The sequence below is a fragment of the Gobio gobio genome, assembly GCF_949357685.1.
Source record: "Gobio gobio genome assembly, chromosome: 1".
Taxonomy (NCBI): domain Eukaryota; kingdom Metazoa; phylum Chordata; class Actinopteri; order Cypriniformes; family Gobionidae; genus Gobio; species Gobio gobio.
The window spans coordinates 68,321,743-68,345,588 of NC_137097.1; the positions used below are offsets into that span (position 1 = coordinate 68,321,743).

Genomic DNA, 23,846 nt, shown 5'->3' on the forward strand with positions numbered 1-23,846 from the left:
TCAGAGCGGGCATAATTTACTCTGCCTTTTCTGCTGATTTGCATCTTTACACATAATTTTGAGCAGGCACAGATCACCCTTGTTTGGGCAGCAAACAGCCAATCACCAAACACCTTCACCACTTCCTAGCCTCACCCTAGCAACCATTGTCGAGCAACCTAGCAACCCAAACCTAAAGGTGGATGTCTTCTAATCCAAATGTCTTTAGAGGCACTGCGATCCCTGATCTATATAGAGAACCGGATTGCTCATGACGTCATGAAGCCACCGCGCCGTCATATTGGTGTTCCCTAAACTCGCTTTCTATTGAATTAATAAAAAATTATGATTTTACTGAGAAAACATTACATAAGGAGACACCGTTTTTATATCTGAAGTCTCCCTTTACATTCTTACAACGCAAACGTCTTAAGTGTGTAAATGGTTATTCATTTAAAGTCAGGATTTTCCCCTGCTTATTAAAAAGTTATGTTTATATTCATTAAACATGACGAACGAGACACTTCAGCGTGTGTACAAATGTCCAAGTGTGCATCTGTAATACATGCACAGATGTTGCTCAATCAGGAAATAAAATGCACAGGTCATAATTATTCAGACAAAAACGCTGACTGCTTTATTTCCAAGATGATGCATGGCACACTTCAAATTTGAAAACAATAACAATAATATTATATAGGCTTGCAATAATATTTATTGTATAGGCTATTCAAATCCATTTCTGCAGCTAAACACAGATATATGTTAATGTTTAATATTACCTTCATAAAGAATTTTTTTTTGTTTGTTTGGTCAGTGAGCAGTAGACACACACACACATGTTTGTTTTTGTGAAATGTGAGGACATTCCATAGGCGTAATGGTTTTTATACCGTACAAACCGTATTTTCTATCCCCTTACACTGCCCCTGCCCCTAAACCTAGCCCTCACAGGAGACTGTGCACTTTCTGTGAAAAAAACCTTGTTCTGTGTGATTTATAAGCATTTTGAAAAGTGAGGACATGGGGAACGTCCTCATATTTCACCCTCTTTTTGTAATACCTGTGTCATACCCATGTCATTATACACATTTGTGTCCTGATATTTCACGAAAACATGCCCACACACACACACACACACACACACACACACACACGATTAACGATTTCAATATTAACGAATTAACGATTTCAATATATGACTTATCCTCACTGAAAAGACCATTAGCATTACATATAACATCTGAAGTAAAAATTAATTTACATACATATATCATAAAACAAATCCCGTAAGACTGAGACGTTGCAGATCGTGTGATTTTAGGTCAATGTTTTGGCTGTAAGTCGATGATGCCTCTGTCGGTTTAGTAAGATGGCCGCTCGAACACTTCCTGTGGCTTCACCGCCTGATGGCAGTTCAGAACGCCATGAGCAATCCAGTCATTTACAGTCATGGCCAGAATTATTGGCACCTCTGGTAAATATGATCAAATATGGCTGTAAAAATAAATCTGCATTGTTTATCCTTTTGATCTTTTATTTTAAAAAATTCAAAAAAATATAACCTTTCATTGAAAATAATTAAAAGTGGGGGGCAAATCACATTATGAAATTAATGCTTTTCTCCAAAACACGTTGGTCACAATTATTGGCCCCCTTTTATTAAATACTTTTTGCAGCTTCCTTTTGTCAAGATAACAGCTCTGAGTCTTCTTCTATAATGCCTGATGAGTTTGGAGAACACCTGACCAGAGATCAGAGATCATTCCTCCATACAGAATCTCTCCAGATCCTTCAGATTCACAGATCCGTGTTGGTGCTTCTTCTCTTCAGTTCAGCCACTCATTCTCTACAGGGTTCAGGTCAGGGACTGAGACGGTCATGGCAGAAGCTTCATTTTGTGCTCAGGGACACATTTGTGTGTTGATTTTGATGTTTGTTTTGGATCGTTGTCCTGATGGAAGATCCAACCACGGCCCATTATAAGATTATAAGAAGCAGAGGCTGACATTAAAGATCCAGTGGTATATATAACCGTGGGCATGGGGTGATGTAGGTGCTTTTTGATCATTTATTTCATCTTTCTGACACTTTTTATCCCTGTTTACACTAAACACATCTGACCATAGAAACGGGTCCCGTTTGAAGTCCCAGTCGCGTCTGAATCTGAATCTGCTGGAGTTTGTTTTTGGATAAGCAAAGAGGATTTTTCTGGAATCCCTCCCAAACAACATGTGGTGATGTTGGTGTTTGATCATTTCTTTCGTCTTTCTGACTCCAAGACTCAACTAATCTCTGCAATTCTCCATCTGTGATCCTCTGAGAGTCTTTGTCCACTCAAACTCTCCTCTTGTGCTTTAGGACGATATCGACACACGTCCTCTTCCAGGCAGATTCAGAACATCTGTAGTGGACTGGAACTTCTTAATTTTTGTCCTGATGGTGGAAATGGGGATTTTCAATGCTTTAGATATTTTATTACAGCCACTTTCTATTTTGTGAAGCTCAACAATCTTTTGCTGCACATCAGAACTATATTCTGTGGTTTTACTCATTGTGATGACGATTAAGGGCATTTGGCCTTTGTGTTTCCTCATATTTATACTCCTGTGGAACAAGACGTCAGAGCTGGACAATTTCATGTTCCTGTCACCCTGGTGTGCTAAATATATATATATATTAATGGGAATATACTTCAGAGATATTTTACTCTTGAAAAAATTGTAGGGGTGCCAATAATTGTGGCCAACGTGTTTTGGAGAAAAACATTTATTTCATAATGTGATTTACACCCCACACTTCTTTTACTTCAATGAAAGGTTAGATTTTTGTGAAAATTATTTTAATGAAAGATCAAACATATCACACATATATCATACATATTTGTTTGTTTTACGTTTTATTTTTAAACCACGTTATAGCCTATGTGGGTGTAACCGGGTTGCTGGGAGCTGGACCCATAGATATACATAATAAAGGCTAGATGTCTTACGGCGGAGTCTCTAGCGTCATCACCGGCGGCCATCTTGTCACAGGCAGGGCTCTGTGGTACCTGATGATCTGCACGAACACAAATACTCTTATCTCACTGAAATCTTGACGGATTTACAAATGGTTTGGTTTCTTACAAACGTTATTAACGTGGCTATAATTATGGATGCTTGAACAAATTATGAATAATTTTCCAAAAGTATGCAGTGTCATAACTACACTCTCTGACGTTTATAACAAACCAAACAGTTTGAAAATTGGTAGAAAATTGAGCAAGTTATGGTTATTTAAAAAGTGCAAGCACCATGAAAACAATGTTACGAGTGAGCGAGCTGCCTGTGTCAAGATGGCCGCCAGGTGCGGACGTCAACCTCCATTGGCCAGCAGCGCGGACGAGGCATCTAGCCTTTGTATATCTATGGCTGGACCGGCAAACTCGAGCTACTGTAGGACGAGCGGTTATGACGTCATCACACTGCGCCGCGCTGGCAGTGGACCGGAACCCGGCGAAACTATAGCTGCGTCCGAAATCGAATACTTCTCTACTATATAGTTTGCGAAAAACAGTACGCCAACAGAGTAGTATGTCCGAATTCATAGTTTTCAAAAACAGTAGGCGAAAAGTACCCAGATGACCCAATACTTCCGGCGAGATTCTGAAGCGCGCACACGATGGACACTTTACTATCCCATGAGGCCACGGGAGACGATTTATGAATGAGGTGAAGGGACGCAACTGACGCTGGTGGGTCACATGATCACGACAACATGAGGGATGCAGTACGTCAAGATTACACCAGAGAATGTCTAATATGGCGAGAAGTTTCACTCTCACTGAACTTCCGGCTTCTGAACTGGTTGCAGTTCCTCTCTGATTCCATATGAGGGCGCTCACAGGACGAGTGCAGAATGAATGGAGGTCTATGGCGCTATACCAATAAAAATCCACTTTTCTCAGGATATAATTTTTTATCTAGTAATTTGAATGTTGTATTCGAAAGGAAATGCAAATAAATTACACATTGCTGGGTGTTAGATTTTTTAGAGTCACTTATTTGCTTTAAAAAGTCTTTTAAAGTGTCAATGACGTCATACACATGTACGACCAGAGATACTGCTTAACGGCAATCCTTCAGTCGCTCTGGTGCTTTCGCGCTCTGCACTTTCTTTTCTCTCGAGGCATCGACAACACAGCTGACACAGGTAAAATACACGTGCTAGAAGAGTTTTTGTTTTGTTTGTTTCTGGTCCCGCTTCAGATGACACGATGCCATCAAGCGGGATCTCTGGTCGTAATCAGTCCTTCACTGACCAATCAGCGTTCATTAGCAGAATGCTAGCGTGTTATGGACAACAACAACTCAACCTGTAAGAAATCAAAAGGACATAAGTACTCGTTCATTCAACTTTCGACCTAAAACCCATGTTGAACTTGCAAAATCTACAATCATTTCTGAGATTTCTCAACGGCAATCGGGTGAAAGAGACAAATTTAGCCGTCAAGCCCCATTGACTTCCATTCATTTTGCACTCATGGCGATCGCCCCCAGTGGAACTCTGGTGGTACTACAACCAAAATTCTGTACAACAGGGCTTAATAGGGAGTGGGCAGGCTCTCCGTAGACGGGCTCTGATTACACTCATACTACATTCATTCATACTATATAGAACATACTTTTTAACGGTCGAAATTCGTTCAAATTCAAATCAGTTTGGGCCTGCCAACGGTTCTACTGTTTCACAATTATAAACAATGCAGATTTATTTTTAGTCATCTTTGATCATATTTACCAGAGGTGCCAATAATTCTGGCCTCAACTGTATATAGATCAGTGATTGCGGATGGTTTATATCATTCATACTGGCAAACAACCTTTGGATTTTCATCACTGGCAGCTGCCAAACCACTCCTTGGCAACCAAACAGTACCCTAGCAACCATTTGGCAAGACCTGTATCTCTGCATCAGAACACAAACATGGGCTTTGGCTCTTTTGACTCATGCTAAACAAACAGGACTTGCAACACGATACACATGCTAGCAGTGAATAGCTGAGCTAAAACATGCTAAGAACATGCTTAAAACTTTATAAAAACTCCATAGAAACCATCTGTGACAACTAGCAACTGCCTAGCAACAACCTATTAACCAATCAGAACACCCAAGCAACCACCAAGTAACACCATAGCAACCAACCAGAATACCTTAGCATCCACCTAGCAACTACCCACAGCACCCTAGCAAGGACCTAGCAACCACCCACACCACACTAACAACCACCTAGCAATGCACTAGCAACCACCCAGAACACTCTAACAATACCATAGCAACTGCCTGGCAACGTCCTAGAAACTACTCAAAACACCATAGCAACCACCTGGCAAAGTCCCTAGCAACCATCTAGAATACCCTAGCAACCACACAGCAACACCCTAGCAACCATCCAGAGTACCATAGCAACCGCATAGCAAAACCCAGGCAAGAACCTAGCAACCACCCAGAATACACTAACAACCACATAGCAACTAGCCTGAGTACCCTAGCAACCACATAGTAACAACATAGCAACCACCCAGAATGCCCTAGCAACCGCATTGCAACACCATAGCAATCACGCTGTGCACCTTAGCAACCACAGAGCAAAAGCCTTGCAACCACCTAGAATACCCTAGCAACTGCCTAGCAACCACCCAGAACACCATAGCAACTGCATACCAACACCCAGACAAATGCCTAGCAACCATCCAGAACACAATAGCAACTGCATGGCAACCATGCAGTAACCCTAGTGACTGCCTAGCAACAACATTGCAACCCCCTAGCAACCACCTAGACCATCCAGAACTCAGACAGTCTATGCCATATTTTTATTTTTGTTTATCTTGTTGTAAAGTTGCCGTTGATTCCTATAAAAATTAATAATTGTCTTTATTGTATTATTTGCTCATCTGTAAAGCAGAATGTTTCATATTTTCAGCAGTGAAAGTGACTCTGGATGCTGATACGGCTCATCCACGTCTCATCGTGTCTGATGGTGGGAAACGAGTGAGGGATGGAAACAGAAAACTGAACAGAGTGGATGAGGGAAAAGACAGGTTTAGTGAATATCTTGGTGTTCTTGGGAAGGTCGGATTCACCTCAGGGAGTTTTTACTTTGAGGTTCAGGTCAAGGATCAAACTCAGTGGGATTTAGGAGTGGCCAGAGAATCCTGTGAGAGGAAGGGGATCGATCTGAGTCCTGAGGATGGATTCTGGACTGTGGGACGGAGAGATAGGGAGTATTGGGCTCGTGGGTCTCCAGATTATTGGGCTTCTTCATCTGTCTCTCTTTCTCTGAGAGTGGAGCTTCAGAGGGTCGGGGTGTTTGTGGATTATGAGGAGCGTCTCGTCTCTTTTTATGATGTGGAGTCCATGTCTCATATCTACTCTTTCACTGGGACGCCTTTTAATGAGAAACTCTATCCATTTGTTGGTTTGGGGTTTCAGTGGAATAATAACTCCACACCACTGATTATCTGTGAGGATTACTAATGAGATCAGTGAATACATTTACATCATCAAAAGACATAAAAGCAAATACAATGAAAAAACTAATATCAATATTAAATATTATTTACACTGCCAGTCAAAAATGTGGACACAAAGAGTTCAGAGTCACATGATCACTGATGACCTCATCATCTCCACTGTATATGTGCATATAAAGAATTATTAGATGTGTCCAAACTCTGATGAGATGTTGGAAACAGATGAAAACATGAGTTTAAGTTTATTCATCATTTATTCATATGTTCTCATTTACACATATTCTTCATTTTCATGTTTTATCATTCATTCAATTCCATTTGATTTTGTCTGAAGGAAATATTTCACCCAAAAAGAAAATGTTGTGTCTCTCCAACCCGGTTTTTATTGTTCTGATAAACTAAATGTTGAGATGTTTTCACACGTCTGAGTCTTTGGTCCATTCTCATGATTTTACTGCCAATCTCTCATGAGGACTAAATGAGTATTTGTGACAGACTTTATTTGATCCTCTCATGATGTATTAATTTGGCAAGTTCTGGTGCTCGTTGTGTGTGTGTGTGTGTGTGTGTGTGTGTGTACTGTACTGTATTTTTCCCCTCGGGGCTTGCCGTATATTGGTTTGCGCATGCGCACTTTTGTACTGGAGTGTCGCTGGTTTTTATGCTGGATATTACACATGTGACAGAGAATAAAGTGAAGCAAAGTTCGGACGAAAAAAGTTTGTTGTCAACTGAAACATGACTGAAGCAGAAAATAAGATTTATTTACAACTGAAATAAAATAATTATTAATTTGATTGAACTAAGCCAAATTATGTGAAATGAACTTTGGTATTGAAATTGAAATTAAATTCAAACTAAATGCAACTTAACTGAGTCAATGTAAAAAGATGAAGATGAAGTGAACTAAAGATGTTTTGCAGTGACTCTGAAAGTGTCTGTTGTGACTGTACTGTAACATCTTTCATTCAGCTCATCTCAGGATGAGTTAAAACATGTTTATTGTGTTGTTTGCTGATAAACTGACATTGTGTTTGCTGATTAAACCAAATGTTGTGTTCTGAGTCAATGGCTGTGCATTCACAACCTAAGAAATGATGAAGAACAGAAGATTTAACAGTGAGATCTGTGTGCTTTAGTCAATAACAACTTGGTGTAACAATGTCATAATTTCACTTGATCTCAATTTTATGCATTGTACATTTATACACAACATTGTATATCATAATGTCATGTTTTATCTCATAATTCCATGTTTTATCTCATAATTCCATGTTTTATCTCATAATGTAATAATTCTGACTTTTTATGTCACAATTAAGATTCACCAGAGCATGATTTGTTTCTTGTGTGGTGTAAATGGACTTCCATAATAATATAGTAACTTTATATCTCAAACAACACCGTTTGTATAGAAACAAAAATGTATATATATATATATATCTATATCTATATATAATCTGCATATTTAAAATTCTAAATCTTAATTTTTCTTCATAGAATCTGAAGATTTAGATTGCAATTTTATGTTTTTTCCATTTTCTCTGGTAACTTACAGTATGCATTGAGCTTTACATTAAATCTGAATTATTCTTTATTAAAAATGATTTAAATAAAACATGAACTTGAGCAAACAGTGAATGCAGCACAGTTGTGAATTTATTACTCATTACAGTGAACACAGGGCTGGAGGAAACACTTTAAACAACTAAAATATAAAAGGATATTTTTATTTTTTTAAAGCAAAAAACTCTTCTAAACCTTAAAATGAACAGAATAAAGAAATTGAACTACACAAAAACTGTCTAAATAAAACCACCGTACTGTAAATAAACACCACTCCATTCCTCTCGATGTCTCCAGTGTTATAAAATAAGCTGTCAGTTATTCAAAACTCAAAATAAACTAACAAATTAAATGATCTGCATAAACCCAAGCACAGCCATTTCTGCAAAACACTTCACACACACACACACGTCGATCTGTTTTATGATCCGATTAGTAAAGCAAAGTAACATTTCCTTTGGTTCAGAAAGTCCTGTGAATGTTCAGCATTTGGCATCACATCAAACACTCAAGAACATTATTCATCAGAAATAATGATGTTCAGATTTAGCTCCTCTACAAAACTAAATTATATATCGACTTCTGAAACAGCCTTTCAGTGAAAAACACCTTCAGTTAACACACACATGCCTCAGTAAATGAGGACGGATACACAATCTCCCACAATCCTCCTCAAATGCATCGTCACAGTGCTTTGGAGAACATTGCACATATGGTCTTAGGATATAATATCAAAGGGAACAAACCGTTAATATGCATTAAAAGTTGACTCAAGAAATTATTGCATCCATAAATGTTAATAATGTCATACAAGTCAGATCAACGAATCACCTTTAGAGAAAAACACTTGTGTTAATTCTAGCTTGTGCAACTATATACTAATTCAGTATTGTTCCCTTGTTTAACATTCAAATACTAGTAGCACTTCACAATAAGGTTCAATTTTTTAACATTAGATGCCTACTATACAAAAAAAAGTGTCAAAATGTTACCTTTAGGGGTACAACAGCTTGTCATTGGGGCATATTTGTACCTTTTTTACCATAAAAAAGGTTCATAGTAGTCCCTTAAGGTACGTATTTGTACTCTAGGGGACTAAAATGCACCTTTTAGGAGTAAAAAAGGTACAACGATCTTTTTAAGGGAACTGCCCCAGAGACGAGCTGATGTACCCCTAAAGATACACCCTTGACACTCTTTTTCTCTGTGTGTAGTTAAAGGGGTCTTTGTGCCATTCAAATATCCTGCAAGTTTCATAGCATAAAACACCCTCATTATAAACAAAGCATTTATTTCATCAAGCTCCAAAAACAGCTCGTTTTGATATTGAGGGATCTGTGATGTCACACTGGCAAACACATTTGCATATGACCGCCTCCAGAGCAAGATATCGACGAATAGCTATACATCACAGCATTGGCCCCGCCCACTGGTCGCTTAATGGCTGATATTTGCCTACACTGGATGTCAGTGTTGCGTCAACAAAACCAAAAGTAAATCGAGCCCATTATAATCAGTGACGCCGTCTACACTGGATACAGTATACAGATGTGTGTTCAGCTTCTGACACACTCCACACACACACACACACACACACGAGTCTGCCGACAACAGGACTAATGGAAGAGTGAACGAGTGTGTCAGCTCGTTTGCGTCTCTGTACAGACTTCAGAAGAATCCCAGCGTCTGGTTTATTTTTAATGGAGTCCCGGATAATGTCGGAGGATTATATGTTTGTTCGGAGCATTTGTTTTGTAAAGGAGGCACAGTGTGATGGAGACTCACAAAGAAACGTGTGTTTAAAGATGAAGCAGAAACTACTGGATCTGACAGCATCTGCATCACAAACCGTAAGTAAATAATCTCATAACACTTTGTCTGTAAATGATGGTTTTATATGGATACTGTTTTCAAAACACTTACTCGCAATAGCGAAGGGCGTTGATACGGTTTCCTATGCAATGAAGTTAACCAATCATAACAGTGGTCGTTTACTGACAAGACTTAAAGGAACCGCCCCTTAAAAACTGACCATTTCAGACAGAGGGTTGAAAATAATCGCTTTTCCCACATTTATTTGTTTTTAGTGAAAAAAAGTGAACCTCAAGGAACATATTAAAATAAAAAAGTCCATGTCATGACCTCATTAACATGAAACAATGAACAATACTTGTGCACTGGGGTTGGGCGACGTCTACAAATCGGCATCAGACGATGTCTACAGTGAAACAACGCGACGGCCGTTTGAGCGTTAAGCTCCGTTAATGTGGCGTCTGGAGAAAGAGAACACACACAGAGCTGAAAGGGCTTGAATGAAGCGAGTTTGGCTTTAGATAAAACTACTAGAGGATATGGCGCTGAAATATCATAACCTCAAACGATCCCGAGTGCTTGAGGTGTGATCCGCACCGCTGTTCTGACTCTGCTCACTTCAACTAGAAACAGGAAAATGGTGCCATCGCTCTGTCTCGCGGTCCGGATGGAAACATGCCGGGGTCTGGATGCGGACCGCAGTCGGCCATTTGAATATCATTGGTTTAGTTTGTGTAAATTATCTAGTAGCCGATGATGGCTACTAAATATAGCCATAATATAATTTGCTCAAAGTCTTTAGTGTTTCAATTGTGTTCATTGAACTGTTTTGAATGTAATTTGTATTGTGATCGGGAACAACATTATTTTTGGTGGTGATGTCTGTCAGCCATCTTGGTTAATGTAAAATGTCAACATTTACTAACACACTAGACCTTATTGTAAAGTGTTACCTTATATAATTGTGTGTACATTTGACAGAAATAATATGTACACACAATAATAATATAAAATATATTTATCTTCATCTTCACTGAAAAACTCAATTTGGTCGACCACTTGTAAAAACAGTTCATTCTGGCCCATTTAACCGACTATGTAGAAAATCCCCAACTGCCGAGTCTGTAAAATATCAAGTTGTGTAACTAGACAAAAATGACCTTAAATGTGCAATTCTTCCATCTTTTACATTCTAAACCTCTTGAAAAAGGCTCTTCTTCATGAGCCGTTGTGGCAGTCGTGTTTTTGATCTGGCATCTCCGCAGTCTGCCCTGCAGAAGAACTGCTTTTCTTTGTAAATGCTGCATGTATGCATAGCATATCTCATTTGAAATCATGCATGACAAATGGGCCAATAAAAGACAGTTTGCACTGATGCCTTCTATAGTGATGAGTGAGAATGCAACACAATTCTGTAACCAATCTTGTGTTTTCATACTTGCGTAGATGTTTTGGCCCATTTGACTTGATGCACAAAATGACTCGATACTGCGATAAAACTATAAAAATAACTCTCTCCACAGCTCTTCTCCACCCTTAACTTCATCAACACTGACAGGTGCAACAGTAACGTCTGCCACAATAAACTATGCTATCCTGCGCTTAAATAGTCTGTGTTCATACATTATTATTATTATTAATCACATTTACCCAAGAACGAGGGGGCAAATGGGATGCACTAAGAGGGAAATGTGTTGGAATGCCTCACTAATCATTAGCAGAACAAACGATTTGATCTTGTCTATTGTCTGACCCCTTTCTCCTTTCTCATTGGGTCACAGGAGGTCACATGAGGTACCAAGCAGCCAATCCGGCTAGAGCAGCGATCCAGGCGGCCAATAGGACTTGACCGGAGGGATTTTTAAGCACGGTCATGGCCATTTGAGCAATGCAAGATGATCCGCCGCTGACAGCTGAAACAGAAAGAACAAAATAAACATGTTAACAGTTTCATTTATTATGTTTAAGAGAACTGTAGGGGTTGATGAAAAGCTAATAATTAATAAAATCAAATGTAAAATGTAAATTAATAAATAGGGCTGCACAATTAATTGAAATAAAGCAGTAAGAGCAGTTATAGATTAGAGTTATCAAAACAAAGGCTGAAATTTAAAGGAGTATGTAATCTATTCAGGGTTATTATTGTTAACTAAAATTAAAAACAAAAGATTTTTGTTAGTTAAAATATAATAAACATAAACTGAAATAAAATACAATATAAAAAAATCTTAAACTTAAATTAACATTTAAAAATAACTCATTTTCATTTAGTTTAACTTGATGCACTAAAATAAATAAAACTAAAGTAAAAATTAATAAACATTAAACATCTAAAACTAATTAAAAATGACAAACTTTAAAAAGAAAATGAAAAAAGAAAATATAAAAATTTAAATTAATTCAATATATATAATTAATATAAACTACAATAGTATCTCAATATTACTAAAATAACACTGAATATATCACGCCAAAATAAAATATATTATAATGATTTTCAAAATGTTTTTACTTTGCAGTACAATTGTACAATTTCAAATACATGATCATTTCACTTAAAGGTGCACTATGTAACATGTTTTCAGTAAAATATCCAAACACCACTAGGCCAGTGTTATATATTTTGTTCAGTTGAGTACTTACAATATCCCAAATGTTTTCAACTATTTGTAAATGGTGAGAAAATTGCTATTTAAATCAATGAACCGGGACGTGTGAGGGAGTCGCCTGTCGATGACGTCATATCTGCGTCATATCTGCGTGGTTTTATTTTGCAGAAACGCTTTACTCTCACTGCAGTGTGAACAAGTGTCATAACAGCCACGAGAGAACCCAGAGAGCAACGTCATCACATCCACACACTCGTTAGATGTGTCTAATATGGAGAGGAGAGGAATCCCAAGCACATCAACTGACCACGGGGGTTCCTCAGGGCTCAGTGCTTGGACCTCTCCTTTTCTCCATTTACAGTACTTCATTAGGTCCCATCATACAGGCACATGGCTTCTCATACCACTGCTATGCTGATGACACTCAGCTCTACCTTTCATTCCAACCAGATGATCCCACAGTAGCTGCACGAATCTCCAGCTGTCTGGCTGACATCTCTGCATGGATGAGTAAAAGTCACCTACAGCTCAACCTGGCAAAGACTGAGTTCCTCATCTTCCCCGCCAGTCCCACTATGCAACATGACTTCACCATCCAGTTAGGTACATCCCTGATTTCCCCTTCAAAGTCAGTCAGAAATCTTGGAGTAGCATTTGATGACCAGTTGTCCTTCAGAGAACACATTGCTAAGACAGCTCGCTCATGCAGGTTTGCGCTCTACAACATCAGGAAGATCCGACCGTTCCTAACAGAGCACGCAACACAGCTTCTTGTCCAGGCCCTGGTTATTTCTAGACTTGACTACTGCAATGCGCTTCTGGCTGGACTAACCTCTTGTGCGATCCAAACACTTCGAATGATCCAGAATGCAGCGGCACGTCTGGTCTTCAACGAGCCCAAAAGGACCCACGTCACACCACTCTTCATCTCTCTGCACTGGCTACCACTCGCTGCTCGCATCAAGTTTAAGGCGCTGACGCTTGCCTACAGAGCCACCACGCGCTCCGCTCCTGCAGACTTTGACTCGATTCTACAAATCCACACCCCCACCAGAAGCCTTCGCTCAGCCAAGGAGCGACGGCTTGTGGTACCATCACAGAGAGGAAAAAATCCCTTTCCAGAACATTTTCTTTCAACGTTCCCAGCTGGTGGAACGATCTTCCCAACGCCATCCGAAATGCTGATTCGTTGACAACATTCAAAAGTCAACTGTGCTAAAATGTAAATGTAAATGTAAATATGATAAACAGAGCTGCGTTTCATGACCGGAGACTGTGTCATAATAAAAGTCCCGAGGCTTGTGTTGTGTTCATCTTATTATCATTCGCTCCAGCGGTTTCTCAGCTCCACAACACTCGGTCCTGCTTCTGCTTCACTACAGTAACGTTAATAATCGCATCCATGAACATGATTTCTGCCCGAGTCCTATCCCGATTCTTTCCCACCGGCTGTGAGGTGAAGACCACATGTCCCAAGATTCTGCGCTCAAACGTGGCGTCATCAAACTACACCTTTGTTTTGAACAGGCGACCTCTAGTGGATGGAAAAGTTACATAGTGCACCTTAAAATATTTGTTTAAAAAAAAAAAACACAAAAATAAAATGCTTACTAAAAAAATATTAAATATTTTATCATTTATACATTTATCTGATGGCTTGCATGTCATGTGACCATTAACTGTCATCAGAGAAAGGTGAATGTGCCGTTAAGTTATTGAAATATTAACTTTAACTCAAGTGTTAATTTTATGGGTTTTCCTGACAAGAAGGTTTAGGAATGCTTGGTTTAAGGTGTGATGAAGATGAATAGTCTGGCCCAGTTTACCCGTTTTGACAGCGTGATACGGACACTGACTGATGTCTCCTTGCATTTCCTCATGAGCAGGAGCGGCATCCAAAACATCGTCCTGAAGGGCCTTCCCCGCCTCCTCTAGTTCTACAAAAATCTGCAACACAAAAGGGCGTTTACAGTTACAGATCACAGGAAACAATGAGTGAACACTGAGGAAATGACAAGCATTTAATGAAAAGCTCTTTGTCATGTGCGTTACGTAAACACATTCACCTAAAGATGTCACTGCAAACAATCAAACTCTGTAAGAGATGCTGGTGAGATGCGAGACATTGTTTTGACCCAGTTTTGTCCATTTAATTTCAGAGCTCATCTGTAATCTGCTGTGAGGACAAAGGCCTCCATCTGCTGACGGATGAAACTCAAGCCGCTCGGAGCGGGAGAGACGCTCATCTTTAAGTTCACGCTCACTGATATTAACACATTGACAGCAGGTTCAGTCTAACAGAGCGACTGCAAAACTCTCCAGGTGACACAAGAGAGAGAGATTATGAACATTAGTTTAATTCATTCAGTGTTAATGAAGGATCTCACAGTTAGTGCAGATATAATGATATATAATGAACAAACTGCAGATCTCAAATTAATTGTCCTTTAAGGGACTCGTATAATGAAGAATCACATTTTTACTGATTATTTGACAGCGTTAAACTTTCAGGACCTGAAAACATGAATTAAATGAACAAATGTAAAATGTAACAATTAATTTATTTGTAAGTTTTAAAATTGTAGTTAAATTAAACTTCATTTTGAAAAAAAAAGTTGCTTAATCTGTTTAACAATAAAATAAGTAATAATAATGCATTATTTCAAAAATATATATAAAATTATAATTAATTCAATTATTAAATCATCATTTAAAAATATACTTAATTACAACAACGTAACAATAAAATAAATGCAATTTATAATTTTTTTTTATGTTATACACATACACACACACACACATATATATATATATATATACACACAACCCCAAATCAGAAAAAGTTGGGACAGTATGGAAAAACGCAAAAAAAAAAAAAAAGACGTGATTTCTAAATTTACTTTGACTTGTATTTCATTGCAGACAATATGAACACAAAATATTTCCTGTTTTGTCTGGTCAACTTCATGTCATTTGTAAATATGCATCCTTTCCTGTCATTCAGACCTGCAACACATTTCAAAAAAAGTTGGGACAGGAGCAATTTAGAGCTAGTAATGAGGTAAAATGGTTAAATAACGATGTGATTTGAAACAGGTGATGTCAACAGGTGATTGTAATTATGATTTGGTACAAAAGCAGCATCCAAGAAAGGTCTAATCCTTTAGGAGCAAAGATGGGCCGAGGATCGCCAGTTTGCCAACAAATACGTGAGAAAATTATTGAAATGTTTAAAAACAATGTTCCTCAAAGAAAGATAGGAAGAGATTTGGATATTTCACATTCAACAGTGCATAACATAAAAGTTTCAAGGAATCTGAGGAATTTCAGTGCGTAAAGGACAAGGGCGCAAGCCTAAGCTGAACAACCGTGATCTCCGATCCCTCAGGCGGCACTGCATCAAGAATTGTCATTCATCTATAAGCGATATCACCACATGGGCTCAGGACTACTTTGGCAAACCTTTGTCAAGTACCACAATACGTAGTTACATCCACAAATGCCAGTTAAAACTGTACTGTGCCAAAAGGAAGCCCTATGTTAACAGTGTCCAGAAGCGCCGTCGACTTCTCTGGGCTCGGAGGCATCTGGGATGGACCATCACACAGTGGAAACGTGTACTGTGGTCAGATGAATCAGTATTTCAGGTATTTTTTGGGAGGAATGTCGCCGTGTGCTCCGGACCAAAGAAGAAAAGGATCATCCAGACTGTTACCAGCAACAAGTCCAAAAGCCAGGGTCTGTCATGGTATGGGGTTGTGTCAGTGCCCTTGGCAAAGGTAACTTGCACTTCTGTGAAGGCACCATTAATGCTGAAAAGTACGGAGCATAATATGCTGCCTTGGTTCAAGAAGACATCTTTTCCAGGGACGTCCATGCATATTTCAACAAGACAATGCAAAACCACATTCTGCACACATTACAAAGTCCTGGCTGCGGAGGAAGAGGGTACGGGTACTTGACTGGCCGGCCTGCAGTCCCGACCTGTCTCCAATAGAGAATGTGTGGCGCATTTTGAAGCGCAAAATGCGACAACAAAGACCCCGTACTGTTGCCCACCTTAAGACTTGTTTGCAGGAAGAATGGGACAAAATTACACCTGAAACACTTCATCACTTGGTGTCTTCAGTCCCTAAATGTATTTTAAGTGTTGTGAAAAGGAATGGCAACATTACAAAGTGGAAAATGCTTTACTGTCACAACTTTTTTTGAAATGTGTTGCAGGTCTGAATGACAGGAAAGGATGCATATTTACAAATGACATGAAGTTGACCAGACAAAACATGAAATATTTTGTGTTCATATTGTCTGCAATGAAATACAAGTCAAAGTAAATTTAGAAATCACTTTTTTTTTTTTTTTTTTTTGCGTTTTCCATACTGTCCCAACTTTTTCTGATTTGGGGTTGTATATATATATATATATATATATATATATATATATATATATATATATATATATATATGTATATATATATATATATATATATATATATATATATATATATGTATATATATATATATATATATATATATATATATATATATATATATATATATATATATATATATATATATATATAATACACATTTTCCGATTGAAAAGTGATTTATTTAATAATTAAACTGAATCCTGTGTTTTTTGTTTTTTGATTTTTTAAGTGGCACTCCTTGTCCTCTTTACAAAAAAAGCCACAAAAAAATGATTACTGTTAGCACAAGAAAATCTTGCTTGAAATAATAAGAAAATTACCCCTTTAAATCACAACTGAGAGCCCAGCTTTTGTCCTGCACTGCTCACCTCCATATTGAACTGAAAGGCCAGGTTGGCTTCCTCCACGATCTTCTCCTTGGTGTGTGTGTCCAGCTCCAGCTCGTTCATCCGGCTGCGGTACAGCTGTTTGAAGGCCTTGGCGCTGTGGATGCCATCAAACTCATAGAAGTTCAGCCCTTCTCCTGTGGGCGGCAGCTTCATGGCGCGCTGGGCCACCTTCCTCAGCACCTGACCGCCTGAGAGGTCGCCCATATAGCGGGTGTAAGCGTGAGCCACGAGAAGCGCGGGCTGGTCCTGGCCGATCTGGTGGATGCGGTCCACGTATCGCTGAGTGGCCGGCGAGATGCTGATCTGAGTCTGCCAGTCCTCGCGTAGAAGAACTCCAGATCCCGAGCCAGAGCGTCCCGCCGGTGGAGCTCATGAGGGAAGTAGAGCGGGGCAAACTGAGGATGCTCTTTATTTCTCTCAATCTCCTCTTCCATGGCAGAGTACGTGAAGTATAAAGCCACATGGCCGAGCTGACAACACAAACACAGAACGAGGAATCATAATGAAGTCAAACTAAAGAGTTTATCTCGCTGTGTGCTAGGGCAGACCCCTAGTAGTAAACTAAATGGGCTTAGTCGACTAAATTGACCAAAATTGTATTAGTTGTTTAGTTGCAGAGAAGAAGAAAAAACTTGATCGTGAACAGCTGTTCGCCTGTCATCCATTGACCTCAAAGTCAATGTGGAAGCTAAAGTATAGCTCGTTTACATGCATGGCATGGAGGCGCCGGCGCGATCACTTGCATTTCTCCCGATAACAGCAGAAACAACTTACAATACTCCGTCATTTTTGGTCATGCAGCATTCGAAACTCTAAAAGGTCTCACAATAACAACAAAACGTTGCTTTTCAGAATAAAGAAAACAAATAGGATGTGCTTTCTGCCGTTTCGGTCTCTGTGAACTGGAGCACGTCACAAAAATGAACCGAAACTCAGTGTATAGACTACTTGCCTCACAGACATGAGAAATATAAAAGAACGCTTGAAATGTCTATTTTTAAAGGAACCAATACTCCGAAAATACTCCAGTGGCTTCTTCTGGGTGGTGTTTGATGTCAAAAGGCACATTAAGGCACTGTTTACGAGGCTACTTGGGTCAAAAAGAGCGAAAACGCTAACTTGTTGGTGCATTTTGACAGGGCAAGTAAAGATATGAACTGGTCTGACTGGGCCAATAGAAACAAACTGAGCCGATATATTGAAGGGCAGGTAAATATGACATTTATTATAATGGGTTTATGTGAAGATTGTTTTAAGTTCACTTAAATTAAAAGTTGTTGTATTTTTTAAAGCCTAACAAATGTTGAAATTGATATAGCTTTCAATTATATTGTAATGCTGAACGTTATGGCTTAAAAAACGATTTAATCGAGACATCAGTAGCTGTATTAGTATCAGTGATACTGGCCTTCATTCATAAACACATGCCATTACAACAAATATTTAAACTATAGGCTACTGTCTTTGTTGATTCTACATTCATCTGGATATTAAATGTACAATTATTACAATATAAAAATATATTAAAAATGTTAGGTGCAATTAATCACGATTAATTACAGAAAAAATAAATCTGACTGATCGATTTACCTTGAAGAGCTCCTTGCGGATGCGTCCCCTCAGGAAGTCTTTGACAAACTCTGTTTTTTCGGCCTTCTCGTGAACTTCTTTGGTTCCTGCTGCCAACATCTCTGATAGATCTGTAGGACTGTAGGGTTGAGAGAACATTAAAGGTCCCATGGCATGAAATTTTCATTTTATGAGGTTTTTCAACATTAATATGAGTTCCCCTAGCCTGAATATTGTCCCCAAGTGGATAGAAATGTTGATCGGTGTAAAACCGAGTTCTGTCTGTCTTTCTCTGCCTTTGAGAAAATGACAGGCCAGACGAGCCAATCCTGAAGTCTCCTGGTTTGACGTCCAAGCAGGAACGGTTCCCTCCCTTTCGCTCGAGAGATCATTACTTGTGAACGAGTGAACGCTGGCAGTTTCTCAGTGTTTGGATGTACAAATGAAAACAGAAGTCTTTTTTCAGTTCCTTCTGATCTGTGATCAGTTATTTCTGATGTGTAGCTAATTATTTATTATTCGTGCACACAATGCGGCTTCTCTCTCTCCAGACAGAACGGTGTTTTCGTGTTTTATATCTTGTGAGTCAGTGTTTTTGTACGTCCTCGTCGCGTCTATCGGTTCTAAAATGTGCATACAGTCATGAGTTTCTGCTCAACATCAGCAGAGATAAACCTCACACACGCCGAAGCTCGGCCTTCAACATCCCCGACCCCCAGTACTGCATCTGGCCCACAGCGGAGGCACCAAACGCGGCGTGAGATTAAGCAGAAGGGGGGTAAGCGTGAGCATATCCGGCTAGGCTAGCCAGCTTTCCCCACAATAAACTGGATTACATTCGATTACTGCTGTTGTGTCTTTGTTTGCGCTGTGTACTCAACGCGCGTCACTGACGCTTTTATTTTATTTTACACTTTATCAACACTTACTTTTAGCTCGTTCATCTCGACAGCTGTAATGGTACTTTGCATGTGTTACAAAGTTGGTAGAATAATGATGAAGAGAAGACGGACTCGGTGTGACTGGGACTCGTGTTTATTCAGAACTCTCAGATACAAACACAATAAACTCGCGCTGACTGACAGCGCTCTCATAACTCAGTAGTTACTATAAATAACTTTGTTAGCAATCGCTGAGCTCCATCTCTGGTACATTAGTGATGTCCGGTTCGCGAACGATCTTTCTTTTGAACCAGTTCTTTTTAGTGAACCGAATCAGTTCACCAAATCGGACTGAATCGTTCTAAACGGTTCGCGTCTCCAGTCAGCGCTGATCCATAATTTACTAAAGTTACTAACTTTCTGACATGAGTGACAGTCCCTCCGACTAGAAATAGACTAATAACCTGAAGTATATGCTGTTAATAAAACAGTTCAGACATGCTGAGAACTGATGTGAAGTGAACTCAGGTCCATCCGTCTCTCTGGTAGCAGCTCGTGCCTGCTCGTGCCTCGTTAAACACACGCCCCCTCCGCTCATATAAAATGCAAAGATGTCAGCCAATCACAACAGTGGGTGTTTTTACTGAAGTCTCACAGCAGACACGCCTCTTGAAGCAGGGCATTCAGCCACAGGGCAAACAGCAGTATAGAAAAAAATGCCTTTTATTTCTAAATTATGACATTTTATGATGTAAAAGTCATACTAACAATATAAGTACAGCTCAGGAAACATTATAAAATAATAGAAAAATGCCATGCCATGGGACCTTTAAAGGCCGACTGAAGTGCCTTGAAACTCACAGCATTATTCAATGTGTTGACGTAATTTCCCCTGAAACGGCTCCAGCTGTTAGCCGCTCCTCCCCTTTTTTAAAACAGCCAATAGCGTTTCATTAATATCACAGTTTGACTAGAGCCTTTCTGTTTGATAAAGCCAGAGTTTCCTCCTAATCTCTAATCGGTTATCATCATAATCTCCTCCATATCGCTTTGAAATACAGGATTCTGTGCAGAATTTAAATGGGTCTGATTTGTTTTGTTGTCTGCACCGACTTGCGCATATGATCCGCTCTGCGCTCGCGTGTCTCTAGTCTAGACCAGAGCCATTGGTGTGTGTGTGTTTGTGAAACTAACGAGAAACCATGACCATTTGCAGAGGCAGCCTCACGCTTGGGTCTGCTCCGATAGCGGAGGAGAGAGTAATGGAAGAGGGGGGGGTAGGGGGGAAATAGTGGCATTTGCACAGGTAGCCTCAAATTTGTATTTATTCCATGGCTAGATGGATTTAACTGGGGATGAAAGGAGGAACAGAAATGTTGGAAGCGTGGGCAGGAGAAGCTGTGATAGACTCACCTGTGGCAGGAGGAAAGGTAACAGTCACAGTCGGAGAGGCCGCGAAACTATCGCGGGCGACCGCGGAACTAATGTTTGCGGCGCCGATATATACGGCAGGCTGCAATGAGTGGCAGACGAGGAAGCTGTGGCAGCTGCGGGTGCCGGCTGAAACTGTAGCGGGTTGGAGGCAAACCGTAGGGATCGTACAGTTGCATGCGTTGAGGCTTGCGTGGTGCTTGGAGGACGCTGGGTGTTTTGGTGAGAGGTATATGTCAAAATCTTAAATCTTACTGTATGACATGGATAGGCTACTCTTTATTCTGGACATGGCCGTAAAACATCGTCTGGTCTGGATTTGTAAAATGTCTTGGGCTAACAAACATGATCAGCAACATCTTCAACAGACAGGGACTCTGAAATGGACGCGCTTATATTTTCCATAGCGATCAGAACTCACAGAGAGGAAGCTGCACATATATAGGCTACAGTCAACACAAGCTTATTGATCAATGCATTTGAAACGAGACCACATATTCACTTCACATTCATATTTCCTATTTGTACATGCACAACACGTGACAAACTACAACAGGCTATTTCAAAGATCCAAAATAGAACGAGGCGTCTGTTACAATAAAACATTTTGTTGTCGCATCACCTCACATGTGGACAGTCACAGCATCACTGAATATAAAGGGGTTTTCTTAGTGTGGTCTTATTATTTAAAATTCACTTTACAGAAAGGCTTTCTAGAAAACAAAACTTAAATGTTAAACAAAATATACCTAATAACCACCAAAACTCTTTCTGACCCGCTCGCATCTTTCACTTTTCATAATCAGATGAAATTAAAAAATAAATGTATAAATTATAGCCTAATATTTTAACATAAATATGAATTTATAAAATACATTGTTTAATGGCTACAACAAGTAGGCTATAGTAGGCTACAGTACAGAAGATAAATGTCATGTCTAAGCGGGATTTGAGCAAGCTGTTTTACCGGTGAGGGTTCAGGAGCGCTGGCATAGAGCGGATTATCGAGCTGAGGTTCACACCGGTCCGCTTCGAGGCTCGGCCTCATTGTGTGTCAGGCCAGGCTCAGACACAACGTGCACGGGCTCGGGTAGGGATGGGCTTGATTTTTTTGAGCCCAATCTAAGCTCTAATGGTTTGTCAAATAGGAAATATGAATGTGAAGCCTATGTGGTCTCGTTTCAAATGCATTGATCAATAAGCTTGTGTCGACTGTAGCCTATATATATGCAGCTTCCTTTCTGTGTGTTCTGACCGCTATGGAAAATATAAGTGCGTCCATTTCAGAGTCCCTGTCTGTTGAAGATGTTGCTGATCATGTTTGTTAGCCCATGGCATTTTACAAATCCAGACCAGACGATGTTATACGGCCATGTCCGGAATAAAGAGTAGCCTATCCATGTCATACAGTAAGATTTAAGATTTTGACCATATACCTATCGAAGTCACAGACAGTATGAACGTCAGTAAGCTATAGGCTACTTGTTTTATGTCGACCACAGGGTGTCACTGTGGCCTCAACCCTTCACCCTCGCCTACTCTGAGCTCGATTGCTATGTCTGAGGTAAACCACGCCCTCCTCATTTCCCTACGCAGGAATAAATGTAGGAAGAAATAAATGTAGAAATAAATAAATGTAGAAATACATAAATGTAGAATTAAATAAATTTAAAAATAAATAAATGTAGAAATAAATAAATGTAGAAATGAATAAATGTGGAAAGAAATAAAAGAATAAATAAATATGGAAAAAAATGTATATTTACATAAATAAGGAAATAAATGTATAAATAATTATTTATTTTCGTTTTTTTGCTTTTCTATGTATATGTATTTATTTATTTATTTATTATTTTATTTATTTATTTGTATATTTATTTATGTATTTATTTGTTTTTAATAATGGTAGGTTTGGAATTCCATACCAGAAGACACGAATGAGAAGTTGCGCGCGCTGTGAGAAAATTTGTCTCTGTGCACTCATCCGAAAGCGCACACACGTATCACAGCACGCAAATATTGAGTTCTCTTTCAAGTCTTGTAGCTTGGGAAAACCCAGACAACTTCCGGCAAATTTAGATTTGCTCTGCAAGTAGTCTGGCAAAGAGCCCATTCAAACCCATTTCTAAGCCCCAGAAATCGAGGCACCAATCAGAAACGTTGAGGCGGGCTTTACACGATGACGACAGCGCAGCGACATTGAAGCAGATTCTGTACACTGACTACAAAGATGGATGCAGTAGTGGAACATCACTATCAGCTATCGCGGCTGTTTTAAGCGATTTAAACTTTTCCATTCCGTTAAAACCAGAGCAAAGAACAACACAAGAAGCCTTCATATATAAAAAAGATGTTATCGCTGTCTTACCGACTGGATTCGGCAAAAGTCTGATATACCAGCTTGCTTGTCTTAGCGAGAGCCCTGGTAGTGTTAATGTGTCACAAAATATAGTTTTAAGTCCTTTCAGGCGAGAATGTAGTTGTTTTTAAAGCCAAAATCTGTGGTTTATTTATAAAGAGAGCGCCTTTTTGAAAATTTGATCTGCCGTTTTTGGAGTTGTGAGCTCCAGTGGACCAGCGGCGCTCAATTGCTCAACCCCACCGAGAGGCGCCTTTCCTCGGCCAGTCCTTCTGCCGCTGGCTCTGATGTGAAGATATGA

At 39.4% G+C, this 23,846-nt stretch overlaps 2 protein-coding genes across 2 annotated transcripts in view; one reads left to right on the forward strand and one right to left on the reverse strand.

Annotated features, from left to right (window-relative positions):
• The window catches only part of LOC307132885 (butyrophilin subfamily 1 member A1-like), a 46,925-nt gene extending 39,094 nt beyond the window's left edge, over positions 1 to 7,831 (forward strand). Inside the window, exon 9 of the mRNA XM_079827479.1 lies at positions 5,948 to 7,831. Within this exon, the coding sequence (XP_079683605.1) occupies positions 5,948 to 6,501 (554 nt within the window). The 3' untranslated portion in view covers positions 6,502 to 7,831. The remainder of the gene's footprint in view (positions 1 to 5,947) is intronic.
• The window catches only part of hmox2b (heme oxygenase 2b), a 103,578-nt gene extending 84,568 nt beyond the window's left edge, over positions 1 to 19,010 (reverse strand). The window contains 3 exon segments of the mRNA XM_079827557.1: positions 17,285 to 17,625; positions 17,628 to 17,775; positions 18,896 to 19,010. Of these exon segments, the coding sequence (XP_079683683.1) occupies positions 17,285 to 17,625; positions 17,628 to 17,775; positions 18,896 to 18,994 (588 nt within the window). The 5' untranslated portion in view covers positions 18,995 to 19,010.
• Between the last annotated feature and the right edge of the window lie 4,836 nt (positions 19,011 to 23,846).